Source organism: Ranitomeya variabilis, chromosome 4 (assembly GCF_051348905.1).
Source record: "Ranitomeya variabilis isolate aRanVar5 chromosome 4, aRanVar5.hap1, whole genome shotgun sequence".
NCBI lineage: Eukaryota > Metazoa > Chordata > Amphibia > Anura > Dendrobatidae > Ranitomeya > Ranitomeya variabilis.
The window spans coordinates 209,440,471-209,459,240 of NC_135235.1; the positions used below are offsets into that span (position 1 = coordinate 209,440,471).

Below are 18,770 nucleotides of genomic sequence, written 5' to 3' on the forward strand. Positions count from 1 at the left end.
AATATGTTTCTTGGTTTATTATCAGTCCTTGTCCAGCTTGCTAATATGTGATTTCCTCGCTTGCTGGTAACTCTAGGGGGCTGAGTTTCTCCCCTCACACCGTTAGTTGGTGTGTGGGTTCTTGAATTCTCAGCGTGGATATTTTGTATAGGGTTTTCTACTGACCGCACAGTTTCCTATCTGTCTTCTGCTATCTAGTATTAGCGGGCCTCATTTGCTGAATCTGTTTCATTTCTACGTTTGTATTTTCCCCTTACCTCACCGTTATTATTGTTGGGGGCTTTCTATATCTTTGGGGTTGTTTCTTTGAGGCAAGTGAGGTCTTACTTTCTTCTCTCTAGGGGTAGCTAGTTTCTCAGGCTGCGTCGAGACGTCTAGGAATTCAGGCACGTTCACCGGCTACCTTTAGTGTGCTCGTTTAGGATCAGGATTGCGGTCAGTCCAGTTACCACCTCCCTAGAGCTCGTTCTATGTTCAGTAACTTAGCTAGTCAGTTTTGTGATCCTCAGCCACTAAGGATCATAACACAGCTCCATGTTCTGTGTCTCTGCTCTCTGCATGCTTCATGGCTGTGTGTATAGGGGGCGGCGCCTGAACTCCCTGGTTCTTATAGGAATCAGGTGCATCTGTCTAATCTGTTCCTGACCAATTACCAAGAGGCCTCCAGTATATAGTGCAGCTCCACCCAGTGGTCTGGGCCTGTGCAATGTGTTAGCTCAGTTTGTGTTTAGCTTCTGAGTTTGCCAGGCCTTGCTCTGTGTTACTCCCTCTCTGGAGGCTTTTCTCTGTGCTATTGCCTTGATCTTGTTGTCCGCCCTCCAGGAGGCAGAATATCCTGTGTCTTTGTCCTTGTTTTTTGTCTTGTTCCATTTCCTTGCCTGAACTTAGTCTTATCTCGGTCTCCTTGTCTGTGGCTTCCTTCCCTGCTGTGTCTTTCCTCGTGTTCTCAGTCTGCTTATACTCTGCACTCTTGCGGCTCTGTCTGCTCTGTACCCTTGTGGCTTTACCTCTGCTCCTCACTCCTGCGGTTCTGCTCCTTTCTACTCTGCTTATCTTCTGCTGCTTCAGTTATCCCTTGCTGCAGCTCCTCTCCACATTCCTTGTGGCTCCGCTCTGCTTTGCTGCAGTATCCTCTCGCTGCAGCTCCTCTCCGTATTCCTTGTGGTTCTGCTCTGCTTAGCTTTTGTTGCTACACTATCTCTTGCTGCTCTATTATTATTATTATTGTTTATTTATATAGCACCATTAATTCCATGGTGCTGTACATGAGAAGGGGTTACATCAAAATACAAATATCACTTACAGTAAACAAAACTAACAATGACTGACTGGTACAGCGGGAAGAGGACCCTGCCCTTGCGGGCTTACAATCTACAGGATTATGGGGAAGGAGACAGTAGGTCGAGGGTTGCAGTAGCTCCATTGGTGTTGAGGTGGCCGTGTAGTCTTTATAGGCTGTAAGCTTCTTTGAAGAGATGGGTTTTCAGGTTTCTTTTGAAGGATCCAAAAGTAGTGGATAACCGGATGTGTTGGGGCACTGAATTCCAGAGGATGGGTGATATTCGGGAGAAGTCTTGGATGCGATTGGGTGAGGAGCGAATAAGCGTGGAGGAGAGGAGGAGGTCTTGGGAGGACCGGAGATTACGTGAGGGAAGATATTGAGAGATTAGTGTGGAAATATACGGAGGAGAAAGATTATGGATGGCTTTGTAGGTCAGTGTTAGTAATTTAAACTGGATCTGCTCTACCATTCCTATTTGCAGCCTTGCGGTTCTCTTCCTGTGTGAACAGGTCCCAACCTGTTCCTTCATTCTCCTTTCCTTCTGGCTTGTTTCCGTACCTACATCTCCTGTGTGAACAGGCTCCAACCTGTTCCTTCATACCTCTTTCCTTTCTGCTTGTTTCCTTTCCTGCACCTCTTGTGTGAACAGGTCCCTACCTGTTCCTTCATAAACCACATCAACCAGTCCCGTGTTCTCTGCCGTGCCTTCCAATCCAGTGTTCCTGCCGTTCCTGCTGCGCCTTCCAGTCCTGTGTTTCCTGCCATCCTAGCCAGTCCTGTGTTTCCTGCCGTCCCTGCCAGTCCTGTGTTCCTGCCAACCCTGTGTTCTCTGCCGTGTCTTTGCAAGCCCTGTGTTCTCTGCCGTATCTCTGCCAGCCCTGTGTTCTCTGCCGTGTCTCTGCCAGTCCTGTGTCTCAGCCGTGCCAGCCTATTCGTCTGAGTTTCAGCCGTGCTCTTCTGCCAGTCCTGCCTGATGCCCGCACCAATCCTGGTGTTCCTGTCTCCCGAGTGGGATCAGCAGCCACAGCCAGACATCACCCTGGAGTAGCACCTGGCAGCTGCCTGCTGCACAAGCCTGACCTCACCATCAGAGGCTCCAGTGAAAACCCAGGCAGCTGTCATAGTCAAGCCCCTTCCAGGGTAGTCTGGTTTGTGGCACAGTGGGGCCACAAACCCCCCGAGCTCACGCCCACCAGTCAGGGCGTGAACGTGACAAAAATTAAGTTTATGCTTACCTTGCCCCTCAATTATCCTGACTTTACAGCTCCTCACCTGATCCTTTACTCTCTTGCTTTCATCCTCTGGCTCCAGTCATCTTCTTTGTCTTCAGTCCTCTTCACTCTTTGGCACCTCTAATGCTAAATCAAGGTCACAGGGAAGCATGAGATGCATTGCCCCTCTACATTATGTCATCACTTGACCCCTACTTGGTGCCAAAGACACCCAATACTGAAGTCTAAAGAGACGAAGACAAGACTTGAGCCAGGTGGTGGAAGTGAGCCAGCGGAGGACTAAACGGGGAGTGGTGGCGTAAGGACCGGAGAGGGGCAGGGTGACTATAATGTTTTCTTTTTAATTTTAACCCCTTTTCCTAGTCTTAAAAAAAAACATCAAAAGGGGCAACCAGTAGCTAATCGAATCACACAAAAAAAGATGGGCTTTGGCAAATTTTAATTTTTCATTCAATTTCAAAGAAATTCAATTTATCTTTAATTCACTGCTGTGTAAGCAACCAGTCACCTATGAACTGGAATAAATTGTGTAGATTAACACTTGGTTTACTTCAGGGGAATTTTTACTTATTGGCAATCAGGTACTACTTAGGTACCTGGAACTGTATCTGTTTATGGGGAACACAAAGATGAATTTCTCTAGCACCTCTTTTTGGACCCATGTTATTTATTGCCCACGGGCTGCAGAAATCTTAGCCCACCTCTGATCTATAGAAATATAGATAAAAAAGAGCTGCCTATATGCAAAGCACCATTATGACAGACACAAAGAATGTGTCATGTATTAATCTCTTGGTAAAGCTCCTGTATCATTTATACATCCCAGAAAATCTGTGTCACGAATTGAACTTTGCCAGTTTTTACACCCACGGTTCTGGAATGTATCCACTTTTATGTTTTTTTTGCTAATATTGATATTCTGCTTTGATGTAAAAATTGGATTATTTGCATTTATCTGACAGCAGTCTCATGTATACTTGTTGTCTTATAGACCTGTCTTAGTCATCACCCTCATACTCCACATTTCTTATTGTTTCCGAGTAATTCTTTTTAGCTAGTCTACAAAAGCTACAACTCCAATTTGTTTCTAGTGTTTGATTGCAAAATAGTATAATTTGGGTCTATAAACTTAAGGTGGATGTGACCATTTTTTGCCTCTTATTTTATTCTCACTGCTCACCTGAGTAATCAGTTTTTTGAATTTCTAAAATAAACCATACTGTACTAGAGATATGGACTTCTTTATTCAGTGCTAAACTTTTTGATCTTTACCTTGAGGGTGTGGTCACAAGAAAATCATGCAGAGCAGCCAAAAGACACACCCCAGAGGATCCTCTGAGCCACGCCTCCTTTATTAACACAGAAAAAGTGTATATCTGTGGAACCATACGCCAGATTTAAGAAAAACAAAAACCTACCTACTCAGAACAGCAGAGCCAATAACATAAAACAAAAACTGGACACTTTTCACAACCTGTAAGGTTTTACTATAAACCGATATGTAGTGATATGTGGAAAGACAGATACAAAATTCTATGTAGAATTTTACCTACTAGAAAGTTTCTCAAAATTTACATCTCAAAAGATTAAATTCTTTGGTTTCTCCCTCCTTCTCAGGTTCTTTCTGCTTCAGTAGTATACTCAAAGTTAGGCCATGTTCACACATTGAGTATTTGGTCAGTATTTTACATCAGTATTTGTAAGCCAAAACCAGGAATGGGTGAAAAATACAGAAGTGGTGACATTTTTCTATCATACTTTTCCTCCAGGAATGGGTGAAAAATACAGAAGTGGTGACGTGTTTCTATCATACTTTTCCTCCAGGAATGGGTGAAAAATACAGAAGTGGTGACATCTTTCTATCATACTTTTCTTCTGACTGTCCCTCTCCTGGCTTACAAATTCTGATGTGAAATACTGACCAAATACTGAGCCCTAGTCTATAAATGCTACTTTGGCTACTTTTTTTATGTGTCATGTTGAATAGCTCAGCCAATAATTTGACTGTTCTTCCTTTTAGACTATGAGCCATCTCAGAACACAGAAAAGAAAAGGACCGTATATCAAATGGCGCTGAGTAAGATCTGACTTCACTAAAATTGGTTCTGAGGTTACAAAATGCTTCTAAACCTCCGATAAAACTCAGTATTGTCATATTTTAGTCATTAACCCTTATGCAGACATTTTTCTTTTTTGAAAGATAGTTTTTCCTCCACTCTTCCAAGAGTCATAACTTTTTTATTTTTTCGTCACCAAAGCTATGTAAGGACTTTTTTGGGGGGGGTCGGAGGAAGTTGTAGTTTTGATTGATACCATTCATTTAATCATATATTGTAGTGAAAAATGAGAGAATGAGATTCTCGTGCTCTGTTGCGGCCTGTGGGCGGGGCTGTTGGCGGGCCTGAGGGGGGTGTTATGTGGTGCTCTGCGTACATATGCATCTGTATGGGCTTATGACAGGTCACTGATCCCTCAGTGACCTTCCCCTCCATTTTAGAGACTGCATATGCTATTGTGTGGTTGCAAAAAAAAATAGAAGAACATTCATGAAAATGGCACCGTGGCGGCACCTGAGCTGTAGCATGATGCAATGGCTAAAATGTATATATGCATTTGAATTTTAGTCCTATACTATTGTGGGGAAAAAAAATCATCAAAACAGCGCCGGCGTGGGTGACTATGCAGCAGCATCTATCTTGTTCCGATAGATGCTACTGCGCAAGCGCTGCAGCCGACGGCATTTTGCTGGAGGAAAAAAATTTGGATCCACCAAAATGGCCTGTGAGTAGCATCTATCAGAAGAAGATAGATGCTACTGCGCAGGCACCACCACCAGTGCCATTTTGCCATCAAAATGGCGCCAGCGCCATCAGATCTATAGGAACACTATATATGCTACTGCGCCGCCAGCGCCATTTTAATGAAGATTTTTTTCCCCCACAATAGTATAGAACTAAAACAAATGCATATACTGTATGCATATTAGGCATTGCATCATGCTACAGCGCAGGCGTTGCTGCCGGCGCCTTTTTGATTAATGTTAATTGTGTTTTGGGAACCAAACAATATGATATGCAGTATGTAAAATAGGAGGGTGGGTCATTGAAAGATCAGTAACCTGTCATAAGCCCATAAAGGATGAATATGTAAGCAGAGACCCACATAAAGCCCCGCCCAGAGCCCCACCCACAGTCCCGCCCACAGGCCACATTGGAGCACGAGAATCTGATTATCTGAAAACTGCAAAAGCAGATTAAACAGCAACCACAAGATGGATTTCATCAACCAAGATGTCATTTTAATCAGTATAACGGCGCCGACCTGACACTGTCTGTAGTTTACTGAGCACAATCCTGCTGACAGGTTTGCTTTATGTGATTTAACAGCTTCAGCTAGAGCTGTACATGGACTCTCTTGGTATTGGTTGGTTAACTAAAACCCCTCCCCTGAGTAAACTGCTCCTGGGATGGCAAATCAAATCTAAAAGGGGCTTGTCTACATAAGAAAAAAGGATATTCTTCACCGGGATGAGCTGAAATATTAGGCATATCCCACAGATAAAAGTACCACTGTGTATCCCATAGATTAAAATGCTCTAGACACACAAGGCCAATAAACACGACTTGTTCGCTATCTCATAATTGCAATTTTGCTTCTTTTTTCTTCCTACAGATAAACTGGATGAGATTCTTGCAGCAGCCCAGCAAACCATAAGTGTGAACGAAAGCTCCAGCCCCGGCCCACTGGCATCTCTGGGAACATCACGGTCTGCCTCAAAGAGCTTTTTTTCGTCAGAGGTAGAAATACAACTATACTTATGGCATCTGCTGTTACACTTTTAATCCTAAATAAAGGATATTAAAGGGATCATCCGTTTCTCCGTTACTGAGAAATCAGCATATGAATTTATATGCAAATAGCTATGGTAGTCTCTGTCACTCCAGCTCTATTGCCCTTCCAGCATCACGGATTAGCACACGAGTATGCTCGGATAGCACCTTATCCGTGCACGTTCGCTCATCACTAGTTATAACATTCATCCTAATGATCGGTTATCACTACTAGGTCAATCGGTTATCACTACTATGGTCTACCCTACAGATAGGTTGTGTTTCCTTCATTCATATGCATGCTGCCACTAAATTTGTAGACGAGCTTCGCACTCATCGCAGCAAAAACCATCGAGCAGAGAACACGGGACCATCAATCTGGTTTCTTCGTAAAACTCCTCTTTCTCTTTTATGCCTAGAAATTATGTTTTAACCCTTTCAAGACCTGGTGATTTTTCATTTTTGCACCCCTTCTTTTTGTCCTCTTGTTTTTCCAGGAGCCATAACTTTTTTTTAAATTTTTCTATCGACAAAGCCAAACAAGGAAAAAAATTCCAAATAGGCTAAAAAGTTGGAAAAAACTCAATTCCGTAATTGTTTTTTTAGGGTTTGGTTTTTCACGTAGTTCATTTTGCTATAAAAAATGACTTGGCAACATGATTTTCCAGGTCATTACTCCTAGGGTTAGAGCAAATGTCTAAGGGATTTTTTATACATATATTAGCAGTTAAAAAAAAGTTCTGGAAAAAAAGTGTCTCCTTTGATGGACCTATGTAAGGGATTGTTTCTTTTGTGTGGAGCTGTGAGGTTTTTTTTTTATACAATTTTGGAATGCATGCAATGTTTTAATCACTTTTTATTGTATTTTTGGGAAATGTGGTGAAAAATGGCAATTCTGGCATTTTTATTTATTTTCTACTTTTGGCACTTAACGTATTTCAAACTTTTATGGACCATTTTATGGACCCAACCATTTAAAACATTATTTGTTCTATATTTCTTACTTTCTTAATTTCTGAACTGGTAAAGGGGAACAAATTAATCAATTATATTGTATTATTTTTCTTTAGTTTAATTTTATGTTTTTATCTCTAGCATTATTATATTGCAGTATATAGTGTAACTTAGGAGTCCACAACCTATAGCTCGAGAACTACGTGTGTCTAGCGGGCCTGTGATGTTTGGCTCGCTTCTATTTGCCAGCTTGCAGTAGAACTAGGTGTAGAAAACAGCTATTAAGAGCAGATCTCTAGATGGTGACATTTGTGTGAAGCCCAGCACAAAAGAGCAGATCTGAATGGGGTAAGATAGGAAACCCTGGAGCTTGGTATACTGCCTTGGTATGATTTCAGTGGAAAAGCTTTGGCTGTCATTATACCGGTAAAAGGGGGTTCTGGTTGTCACTACAGTGAGTGGGGCAGGAGCTGAATGTGGCTAGCGACCCTCTCTCAGAGCTGAATGTGGCTCTCAAGGTCAGAAAGGTTGGGGAACCTCAGGTGATGCTAATGTTCTCCTACGAAGCCCAGCCTAAAGCTGCGCTTCACTAAAGTACTAAGATGGTAACGTTGATTGGCTTCCTACAAGCAAGTTGCGGGAGCACCAATGATAGTACGTGAGCACATGGTCAAGCAGACCTTTTAAATTTCATTGGAAGTGAAATTTAAAAATCAGCAATCAGAGCTTGCTACATTCATGGAGGTCAGAGGCCGATACCGGCTGTGAAAACTGCCAGCATCTGCCCCGCATAGAGCAGTCTCAGATCCTGAGCCTGCACTATACACTCAACCTGTGAAGAAAATGTTCTAACGGATTCTTTAAAATATGGTCTTCTTAAAATATATTCTTTTGTATGTGCAGCCAAATTTTGGACAGCATAGAGTTTCGAGTGCCCAGTCTGTGTATGAAGGTCCTCCCTACTTGTCCTCTTCACCTGGCCAGGCCATGATGTTGCGGCAGAAGTCTATTGGTAAGTAGGGTCATAGATCTATCTGTAGTCCTGTTGAAAGCTATAGATGACACATGCTGATAGGCAGGCTCATGAAATAAGCATCCCAGTATGCCTTCTAATACAAATGTTGTTTTAAAACATATTTTAATAAATTTATAATGTATTTATTTTTTTATAGGTGCTGGGGATGAAGAAAAGCCATTTTTGTCTGCTCCCCCAATGAAATTTAACCGTAGTCTATCTGTCCCTTCTTCAGAAGACATACCTCCCCCTCCGACAACTTCTCCTCCTGATCCTCCATATAACACTGCGCCTTCTTCTGCAGCTAGGGTTAGCCCAGTTTTAAGGGGTAACTTTAATCAAAGTGGAGATTCAAAATTGTTCTCCCCTACAATGCGTCAAGAATCGGGTCTTTTTGAGCAGAAAATGATGGATGCTTCTCAGAGACGGGAGAAATTACAGCAGCTCTACCACCAAGACTCTGAGCAAATGGCCGATGAACAGATTCGAATAGGTATGGCTTCACAAGCAAATATGAGAAGCTGGAGGTCCCAGACACAGGAGATGCGTTACTTTAATCTACCTGCAAGAGCAGCCAGTACTGCGATGTATGTTCCAGCAAAAGCCATGCGTCGAAAAGGCCAGCTAGTGAAACAAGTGAAGGTGGAAAATGAACAGCAGCAGCACTTGCAGCAACAGCAACAACAACAGCAGCAGCAGCAGCAATATCAGTCTCATCACCAGCAACAACAGGCTACCAAGTCACATGAAAAAAGTTCCATCCCTATACCTACAATCATTATTAAAGCCCCATCAACCAGTAGTAGTGGAAGAAGCAGCCAAGGTAGTAGCATGGAGGCTGAAACTCAGCCTGACCCAATTCCATCTCTGCAATTGCGGGATAATATTGATTTTACGAGCCAGTTCGGAGCAGCCATTGTCGGTGCAGCACGGCGGGACCGTGAGTGGTTTAATGAAGCCCGCCGAAAATCTTCTCTTTTCCTTTCTACGGATGAAGACACAGAGCCCACACCCGCTCCGCGATTGAAGCATTCCAAGTCTATTGATGAGGGTATGTTTTCTAGTGAACCGTACATGCATTTGAATGTTCCCACCAATTTTGGGGCACCTGTAAATAGAGACGTTACTAGTGGGTACTCCTACCAGTCAAAAACTGGGAAGAGTTATGGTCCTAGCACCACTAGTGCTTTTAGTACTGTGTGTTCCACTTTTTTACCCCAGCTCCAATCATGCTCCGGTCCAATGACAATGTCCAACGTTAATCCAGTTGGAGGAGGTAGTCCACTTATACATCCCTTGACTGGGAAAATTCTAGACCCTAGTTCTCCTTTAGGACTTGCTTTAGCAGCAAGAGAAAGAGCTTTAAAAGAGTCACAGCAGCATAGCAGGAATGAAATTGAAGAAAGGAAGTCGCGTCCACCATCTCCACGTTTTGCAGATCAAAAGTCCCCAATAGAATCCCGAAGCAGCTCTCCGCATCGACTTTGGGATTCAGGACCCACAAAGAGAAAAGAGATAGATTTCAAGCCATGTATGGTATCCCCAACCGGTGATAGAAAATCAGATCAGAGCTCTGGTCACCGGTCTCCTGCCCTTTTGTTGCTTCAAGGAGTAGAACAAGGTAAATCCTGGGAGAAGAGGGCAGAAGGTCAAGAAAAAATAGAGCTGCATGTCCGCTTCATGGAAAACTCCACCCACAAAGATGAAGAAGATCATTGTAAGATTTCTTACTGTAAGGAAATAAGGAATGAACGACCAATGGGCAATCCAACCGTGAACCACACCCCATTACCTAGCACAAATTCAGAAACACATGACTCTAATTCCAAAGAGAATGGACTCCCATTACTAGTCTTGCCTCCCCCAGCACCTTCAATTGATGTTGATGATGATTTTTTATTTACAGAACCCCTCCCTCCACCTTTAGAATTTTCAAACAGTTTTGATAAACCTGATTCGCCTCCGGGGGCATCAGCTGGATGTTCTACCCTTCCACCTCCTGTACCCCCACCACCTCCCGACTCTGGTAGCACTCCTGCTATAGACTCGACAACCTCTAGTCTCACTTCTTATGACAGTGAAGTAGCCAACTTAACCCAGGGGACATCAGAACTTAAAGAACCTCATGTCAATTTTTCATCTGTTGTGTCATCAATTCAGATACCAGCATCAGACACTATAGAGACTGTGACTGATTCTGGCATTGAAGAGATTGACAGTCGAAGCAGCAGTGATCACCATCTAGAGACTATTAGTAGTGTTTCAACATTATCAAGCATGTCTGGACTTTCAACAGAAGGAACAGAACTTTTGGATACTTATATAACTTATCTAGATGGCCAAGCATTTAGTGTGGATAAACCTGTGGTTCAAAACAAGATTCGGTCAAGGACATTCCCAAGTAGAACGCCTGGACTGCTTAGAGATCCCATTACTGCCACCAGTACCGCCATTTCTGTTTCACCCTGCTCAGATAATGTCTTCACACTGACACCATCTAAAGGACCCTCACTCTGTGCTCTTTCCGAGCCAGCCAAGGATTCTCAGAGAAAATCTCCCACACTTCCATGGGAGGACTACTCCCAGGAAAAAATCTCTCCAGGATCTACAGTTAAGTCAAATATGATGTCAGAGTTAAGTTCAAAGCTTCAGCATATGAGTGGAGTTTCATGGTCCAGACCACCAGAATCTGCAGTATCATTTACACCTGAAAGGCCAACTTCACTACAGAGACACAGGTAGGTATGGTGGGTTGTTTGGGGAAAAATGTAAGGTTTGCACGTATCAGAAATGTTGGCGATTTTCGCAATAAAGTACAGTAGCATCTGCAGCGTGCCAATTTATGTAACAGATTTGGACAAAGATCTATTTGTAGAAGTATATGCAACTTCGGAATAAGCAACATCTAGATTTTTACAGATTTTCTACTAAAATTTTGCATAGTAAATGCATAAAGGTGTGTGTTGACACTTCCATATACAAAAAATTTGCCCTTGACTCACATGTGTATTTTTCAGTTTTGATTAGGTCTCCATGAGTTTCAGCCTATTTTTGTGCAATCATTTTCAACGTTTTATTTAAAAATTGTGCTGGACCCCATTTTCATTCATTTTTGGGATATTTTTCCATTTCTTACATCAGTTTCTCTTATGCATCAGTGTTTTCTCTCATGCAAAAAAATAAAAATACAAATTAAACCTCCTGCCCATTAAACAGTAAAAAAAGGAGAGCGCTTGGGTGGCATCCAATTTTTTTCATGGACCTTTCACTTAAATGGGTGAGTTCGACTTGTAAATTGATTAAAAAATTGTCATTTTCCTGTTTCTTCTTTTTTGGGGACAACCAGTCCGCAAAAAAGACTGACATGTGAACAGTGCTATAGACAAATGTATATATATACTGTATATATATATATATATATATATATACACTCACTGGCCACTTTATTAGGTACACCTGTCCAACTTCTTGTTAACACTTAATTTCTAATCAGCCAATCACATGGCGGCAACTCAGTGCATTTAGGCATGTAGACATGGTCAAGACAATCTCCTGCAGTTCAAACCGAGCATCAGTATGGGGAAGAAAGGTGATTTGAGTGCCTTTGAACGTGGCATGGTTGTTGGTGCCAGAAGGGCTGGTCTGAGTATTTCAGAAACTGCTGATCTACTGGGATTTTCACGCACAACCATCTCTAGGGTTTACAGAGAATGGTCCGAAAAAGAAAAAAAATCCAGTGAGCGGCAGTTCTGTGGGCGGAAATGCCTTGTTGATGCCAGAGGTCAGAGGAGAATGGGCAGACTGGTTCGAGCTGATAGAAAGGCAACAGTGACTCAAATCGCCACCCGTTACAACCAAGGTAGGCCTAAGAGCATCTCTGAACGCACAGTGCGTCGAACTTTGAGGCAGATGGGCTACAGCAGCAGAAGACCACACCGGGTACCACTCCTTTCAGCTAAGAACAGGAAACTGAGGCTACAATTTGTACAAGCTCATCGAAATTGGACAGTAGAAGATTGGAAAAACGTTGCTTGGTCTGATGAGTCTCGATTTCTGCTGCGACATTCGGATGGTAGGGTCAGAATTTGGCGTAAACAACATGAAAGCATGGATCCATCCTGCCTTGTATGGAGCATCTTTGGGATGTGCAGCCGACAAATCTGCGGCAACTGTGTGATGCCATCATGTCAATATGGACCAAAATCTCTGAGGAATGCTTCCAGCACCTTGTTGAATCTATGCCACGAAGAATCGAGGCAGTTCTGAAGGCAAAAGGGGGTCCAACCCGTTACTAGCATGGTGTACCTAATAAAGTGGCCGGTGAGTGTATATATATATGTATATATATATATATATATACATTACACAATAAATATATATATATATATACAGTACAGACCAAAAGTTTGGACACACCTTCTCATTTAAAGATTTTTCTGTATTTTCATGACTATGAAAATTGTACATTCACACTGAAGGCATCAAAACTATGAATTAACATACATGGAATTATATACTTAACAAAAAAGTGTGAAACAACTGAAATTATGTCTTATATTCTAGGTTCTTCAAAGTAGCCACCTTTTGCTTTGATGACTGCTTTGCACACTTTTGGCATTCTCTTGATGAGCTTCAAGAGGTAGTCACCGGGAATGGTTTTCACTTCACAGGTGTGCCCTGTCGGGTTTAATAAGTGGGATTTCTTGCATTATAAATGATGTCAAGACCATCAGTTGTGTTGTGCAGAAGTCTGGTGGATACACAGCTGATAGTCCTACTGAATAGACTTAAAATTTGCATTATGGCAAGAAAATGGCAGCTAAGTAAAGAAAAACAAGTGGCCATCATTACTTTAAGAAATGAAGGTCAGTCAGTCCTAAAAATTGGGAAAACTTTCAAAGTGTCCCCAAGTGCAGTGGCAAAAACCATCAAGCGCTTCAAAGAAACTGGCTCACATGAGGACCGTCCCAGGAAAGGAAGACCAAGAGTCACCTCTGCTTCTGAGGATAAGTTTATCCAAGTCACGAGCCTTAGAAATTGCAGGCTAACAGCAGCTCAGATTAGAGACCAGGTCAATGCCACACAGAGTTCTAGCAGCAGACACATCTCCGCAACAACTGTTAAGAGGCGACTTTGTGCAGCAGGTCTTCATGGTAAAATAGCTGCTAGGAAACCACTGCTAAGGACAGGCAACAAGCAGAAGAGACTTGTTTGGGCTAAAGAACATAAGGAATGGACATTAGACCAGTGGAAATCTGTGCTTTGGTCTGATGAGTCCGAATTTGAGATCTTTGGTTCCAACCACCGTGTCTTTGTGCGACGCAGAAAAGGTGAACGGACGGACTCTACATGCCTGGTTCCCACCGTGAATCATTGAGGAGGAGGTGTGATGGTGTGGGGGTGCTTTGCTGGTGACACTGTTGGGGATTTATTCAAAATTGAAGGCATACTTAACCAGCATGGATACCACAGCATCTTGCAGCGGCATGCTATTCCATCCGGTTTGCGTTCAGTTGGACCATCGTTTATTTTTCAACATCACAATGACCCCAAACACACCTCCAGGCTGGGTAAGGGCTATTAGACCAAGAAGGAGAGAGATGGGGTGCTACGCCAGATGACCTGGCCTCCACAGATGGTTTGGGGTGAGCTGGACGGCAGAGTGAAGGCAAAAGGGCCAACAAGTGCTAAGCATCTCTGGGAACTCCTTCAAGATTGTTGGAAGCCCATTCCCGGTGACTACCTCTTGAAGCTCATCAAGAGAATGCCAAGAGTGTGCAAAGCAGTCATCAAAGCAAAAGGTGGCTACTTTAAAGAACCTAGAATATAAGACATAATTTCAGTTGTTTCACACTTTTTTGTTAAGTATATAATTCCACATGTGTTAATTCATAGTTTTGATGCCTTCAGTATGAATGTACAATTTTCATAGTCATGAAAATACAGAAAAATCTTTAAATGAGAAGGTGTGTCCAAACTTTTGGTCTGTACTGTATATATATATATATATATATATATATATATATATATATACAATTTTTTCTTACTCTATCCGTGAAAAACATGAAACAACAATACAGTGCGGAAAATAAGTATTCGATACACTGACGATTGTCTGTAACTTTTATTGTAGGTACACTTCAACTGTGAGAGAGAATCTAAAAATAAAAAGCAGAATATCACATTGTAGGATTTTTACATAATTAATTAGCATTTTATTGCATGAAATAAGTGTTTGATACAATATAAAAGGTACAGAAACCTTTGTTTGCAATTACAGAGGTCAAACGTTTCCTGTAGTTCTTGACCCAGTTTGAACACACTGCAGCAGGGATTTTGGCCCCTTCCTCCATACAGACCTTCTCCGGATCTTTCAGGTTTCGAGGCTGTCACTGGACAACATTGAGTTTCAGCTTCCTCCAAAGATTTTCTATCAACTAGGCCACTACAGGAACTTGAAATGCTTCTTATGGAGCCACTCCTTAGTTGCCCTGGCTGTGTGTTTCTGGTCATTGTCTTGCTAGAAGACTCAGCCACCACCCATCATCAATGCTCTTACTGAGGGAAGGAGGTTGTTGGCCAAAATCTCACAATACATGACCCCATCCATCCTCCCTTCAACACGGTTTAGTCGTCCTGCTTGAGACTGTGTTTCAAGTTCTCTTCAGGTCATTAACCAGGTCCTCGCGTGTAATTCTGGAGTGATTCTTGACCTTTCCCAGAATCATCTTTACCCCACAAGGCGCAATCTTGCATGGAGCCCCAGACCGGGGAAGATTGACAGTCATTTTGTGTTTCTTCTGTTTTCTAATAATTGTGCCAACAGTTGTTGCCTTCTCACCAAGCTTCTTTGCTATTGTGCTGTAGCCCATCGAAGCCTTGTGTAGGTCTACAGTTTTATCCCTGGTCTCCTTACTCCTTAGACAGCTCTTTGTTCTTGGCCATGGTGGAGAGGTTGGAGTGTGATTGAGTGGACAGGTGTCTTTTATACAGGTAATGAGTGCAGAGTAGAAGGATTCTTGAAGATAAACTAACCAGTCTGTGAGAGCCAGATTTCTTGCTGGTTGGTCGGTGATCAAATACTTATTTAATGCAATAAAATGCAAACTAATTATGTAAAAATCATGCAATCTGATTTACTGGATTTTTATTTTTAGATTCTGTCTCTCACAGGTGAAGTGTACCTACGATAAAAATTACAGACCTCTCTATTCTTTGTAGGTGGGAAAAGTTGCAAAATCGACAATGTATCAAATACTTATTTTCCCCACTGTATATGAAAATTAAATGTCGGAATGAGGACTTTCCATACTTTTTATTAGACATAGCACAATATAACAAAAGAAATTATGGTTCAATTTTTTTTTGTAAAGAAAGTGAATATTAAAAATGGTACATTTCCTATGAAGTCAACTACATTTGTAACTATTTTTATGGTAGCATAGATTATGTATTTTTTTATTCAGTGGCTTAGTTCACAACTTCATATCTCAGCCCGAGATCACTCAGGAAATGAGTCACAACGATAGGTCTGTATATATGTCCTAATGATAGAATCACCTAGGATTTTGAAAAAAAATTCTGCAAATCGGCGTTACGGAAGGGGCCAAGATGATCCATCATTGGTCACAGTACCTTAGCAGATTAGTCACTCGTATATTATGAAAACTATTCATAACGACATTTTCTCTCAATTGCTAAATATAGGTAACTACTCAAAAAGTCAGTGTCGGACCGTATCAGAGTTGTTGCTCCTTATTAGTACACAGTAGGGTTTTCGGTTGTCTGTACTCTTTCAAAGTCTCATTAAATGTACTGAGTCTCCTGTTAGTGATCCTTGTTATGCTCCTTCAAAGGGAAGTTGATGGTAGATTCATGCTGCTCAAAAAATGGTCTGCATGAATGGTCTGCATGAATCAGGCGCTTGTGTTATTCCTGTGGTGTTTCAGAGAAAACATATTTTGAAGTCATGCGTTTCAGTTGACTTTTCCAAGGTGGGTCACTGGTGGGTTCTCCTTGCCCTTCAAGTCTTTGCTTTTGTGTAGAGGGACAGACCCGGAAGTTTAGGGAAGTTGGGAGGTAAAAAGCTGTAGACCTGCCTAAGACTAGTCATCCAATACACATAATCCCCATCGGACTTTTCAAACTATGTTTACTCTGAAATACTGTTGTGTTTCGGAATAAAACATACTTTGCTACTACAGATGAGCGGGATGATTCTCGTGACTCCAGTCCAGCGTCCAGGTCAGTGGTACCTGACAAGTAGACAGGAGTCCAATGAATCCCCTATCTTCTGGCGCCCTTAATGCCGCATTTGATTTTTGGGGGTTAGCGCAACATCATGTGTGTGACGTGATGCACGGAGGACATCACGTCAGACCTGGCTAATCAAAAGCCGTGTCTAGCACACCGGAAGGTAAGAGATTTGCGAGCCTTTTGTCTAGCTTCCAGGTACCACTGACCTGGACCAGAGTGCCAAGAACCGATCCACGCTTCTCTGTTGGCTACTGTAAGATACCCTGTGTCTGATTCATGCTGCCTGTGGATTTGACAGCATGCATTTCCAATCAAATTCCCTTTAAGATGATGCAATCTTGGAAAAATATGCCTATTGGTAGCTACCCTGTCAGGACCGTGTCGTTCAGAGCGTTGAAATATGACCTCAGCCAAACCAGAGACACTTTTCTGTACACAGCACTGTTTCAGAGGTTCTGAATGGAGAGTAAGTGGTTTCAAAGAAGCTTTGTAGTTGTCATCTAATATAGTCAACCAAAAGCTGCTCTGTATTGATGAGTAGCAAAAACTAAAACAGATTGTGTATAGATTGGTCCAGGGTAGCATAATTATTAGTGATGAGCGAATATACTCATTACTCGAGATTTCTCGAGCATGCTCGGGGGTCCTCTGAGTATTTTTTAGTGCTCGGAGTTTAAGTTTTTCTTGCCGCAGCTGAATGATTTACATCTGTTAGCCAGCATAAGTACATGTGGGGGATGCCTGGTTGCTAAGGAATCCCCACATTTACTTATGCTGGCTATCAGATGTAAATCATTCAGCTGCGGCAAGAAAAACTAAAACTCCGAGCACTAAAAAATACTCGGAGGACCCCCGAGCATGCTCGAGAAATCTCGAGTAACGAGAATATTCGCTCATCACTAATAATCATCATAGCTGCAGGGTTTGCAATTGTACCAAGGCCATAAATCTGTAGGGAGACGGGGCACAAGGTCTTTTGGTCTATAAGAAGATAAAACCTATTAAGGGCCCATTATAATGGGGGCCCTTTTAAAGATATTTGTATTCTGACCAACAAGCTTCACATTACTCCACTGGCTGAGTGTCTTTAGTTTAATATGTCAGATATTGGCATTTATGGAAGAGATGTTAATTCTTCCTGGTCAAAAAAATTTTCTTCATGGAAGACCAGAAGCAGTTGTTCTTAAGTGGGTTATTCCCATCTTGGCTGTAGATAGCTATCTACAGCAGGTCTACAGACAATGTTTGTGGATAGTTGATTATTTGCCTAGTTTGGAATAACTCTTAAATGGGTAGTTCTCTCACTGCAAGAGTTGTTGGTAGGTGACTTGCTAACTATTAGAATATATATTTTTTAATTTTGTTAACTTTTTGTCTGTCTTGTTATTCTTTAATAGGATAGTTGATGACTCTGCTGCTTCACTGATTTCTTCTAAACCCGTGAGCAGTTTATTTCATAACTGGCCCAAGTCTCCACAGCCTACTCCAAAACATCCCAAAAGTGTGGATTTTGACATTCGTCCTACCTTGAGAAGAGCACCAAGCCCGTCAGCCTTGCCCACGGAGCACAAAATAAGTCCAACTCCACGTCCTTCTTCTCTACCCATCTTGCCTTCTGCCCCTGTTTACACAGGGGTCTTTGACCTGAGAGGCTCCCCCACAACTGGAGGAGATGCTTTCCCTGGTTTCCAAACGGGCAGTCGGTCTTTATCTCCTACTCATTTCATTCTACCCCCCACTGAGAAACCATTTGCCTCTAAGCCCATTCACTTTTGGACAAAATATGATGTGGCTGATTGGTTGGACTATTTAAATCTTGGTGAGCACCGAGAACATTTTTTAGACAATGAAATTGATGGCAGCCACTTACCATCACTGACCAAGGAGGATTACATTGACCTGGGTGTTACAAGAGTCGGCCATCGGATGAACATTGACCGAGCTCTGAAGTTTTTCTTGGAGAGGTGATTTCAAATCATTTGATACCTAGTTGCTTCATCTTTGCATCCAACCACTCAAGCCTAAAAAGGTTTGGTACAAGGTCCCAGGAGAGGAGAGTATGAATGTACTGTTCTTTGAGTCAAAACGAAAAGCAAAACAAGAACAATCTTCTAATATATACATATATGTATGTATATATACATATATATATATATATATATATATATATATATATATATATATATATAATGCACAGAATT

General features: G+C 42.0%; 1 protein-coding gene across 1 annotated transcript in view; it reads left to right on the top strand.

The window, feature by feature from the left end:
• Window positions 1-18,685, top strand: part of SHANK1 (SH3 and multiple ankyrin repeat domains 1) — a 537,634-nt gene extending 518,949 nt beyond the window's left edge. The window contains exons 20-24 of the mRNA XM_077259811.1: window positions 4,535-4,591; window positions 6,187-6,311; window positions 8,202-8,310; window positions 8,471-11,051; window positions 17,967-18,685. Of these exons, the coding sequence (XP_077115926.1) occupies window positions 4,535-4,591; window positions 6,187-6,311; window positions 8,202-8,310; window positions 8,471-11,051; window positions 17,967-18,537 (3,443 nt within the window). The 3' untranslated portion in view covers window positions 18,538-18,685. The remainder of the gene's footprint in view (window positions 1-4,534; window positions 4,592-6,186; window positions 6,312-8,201; window positions 8,311-8,470; window positions 11,052-17,966) is intronic.
• Window positions 18,686-18,770: the final 85 nt, after the last annotated feature.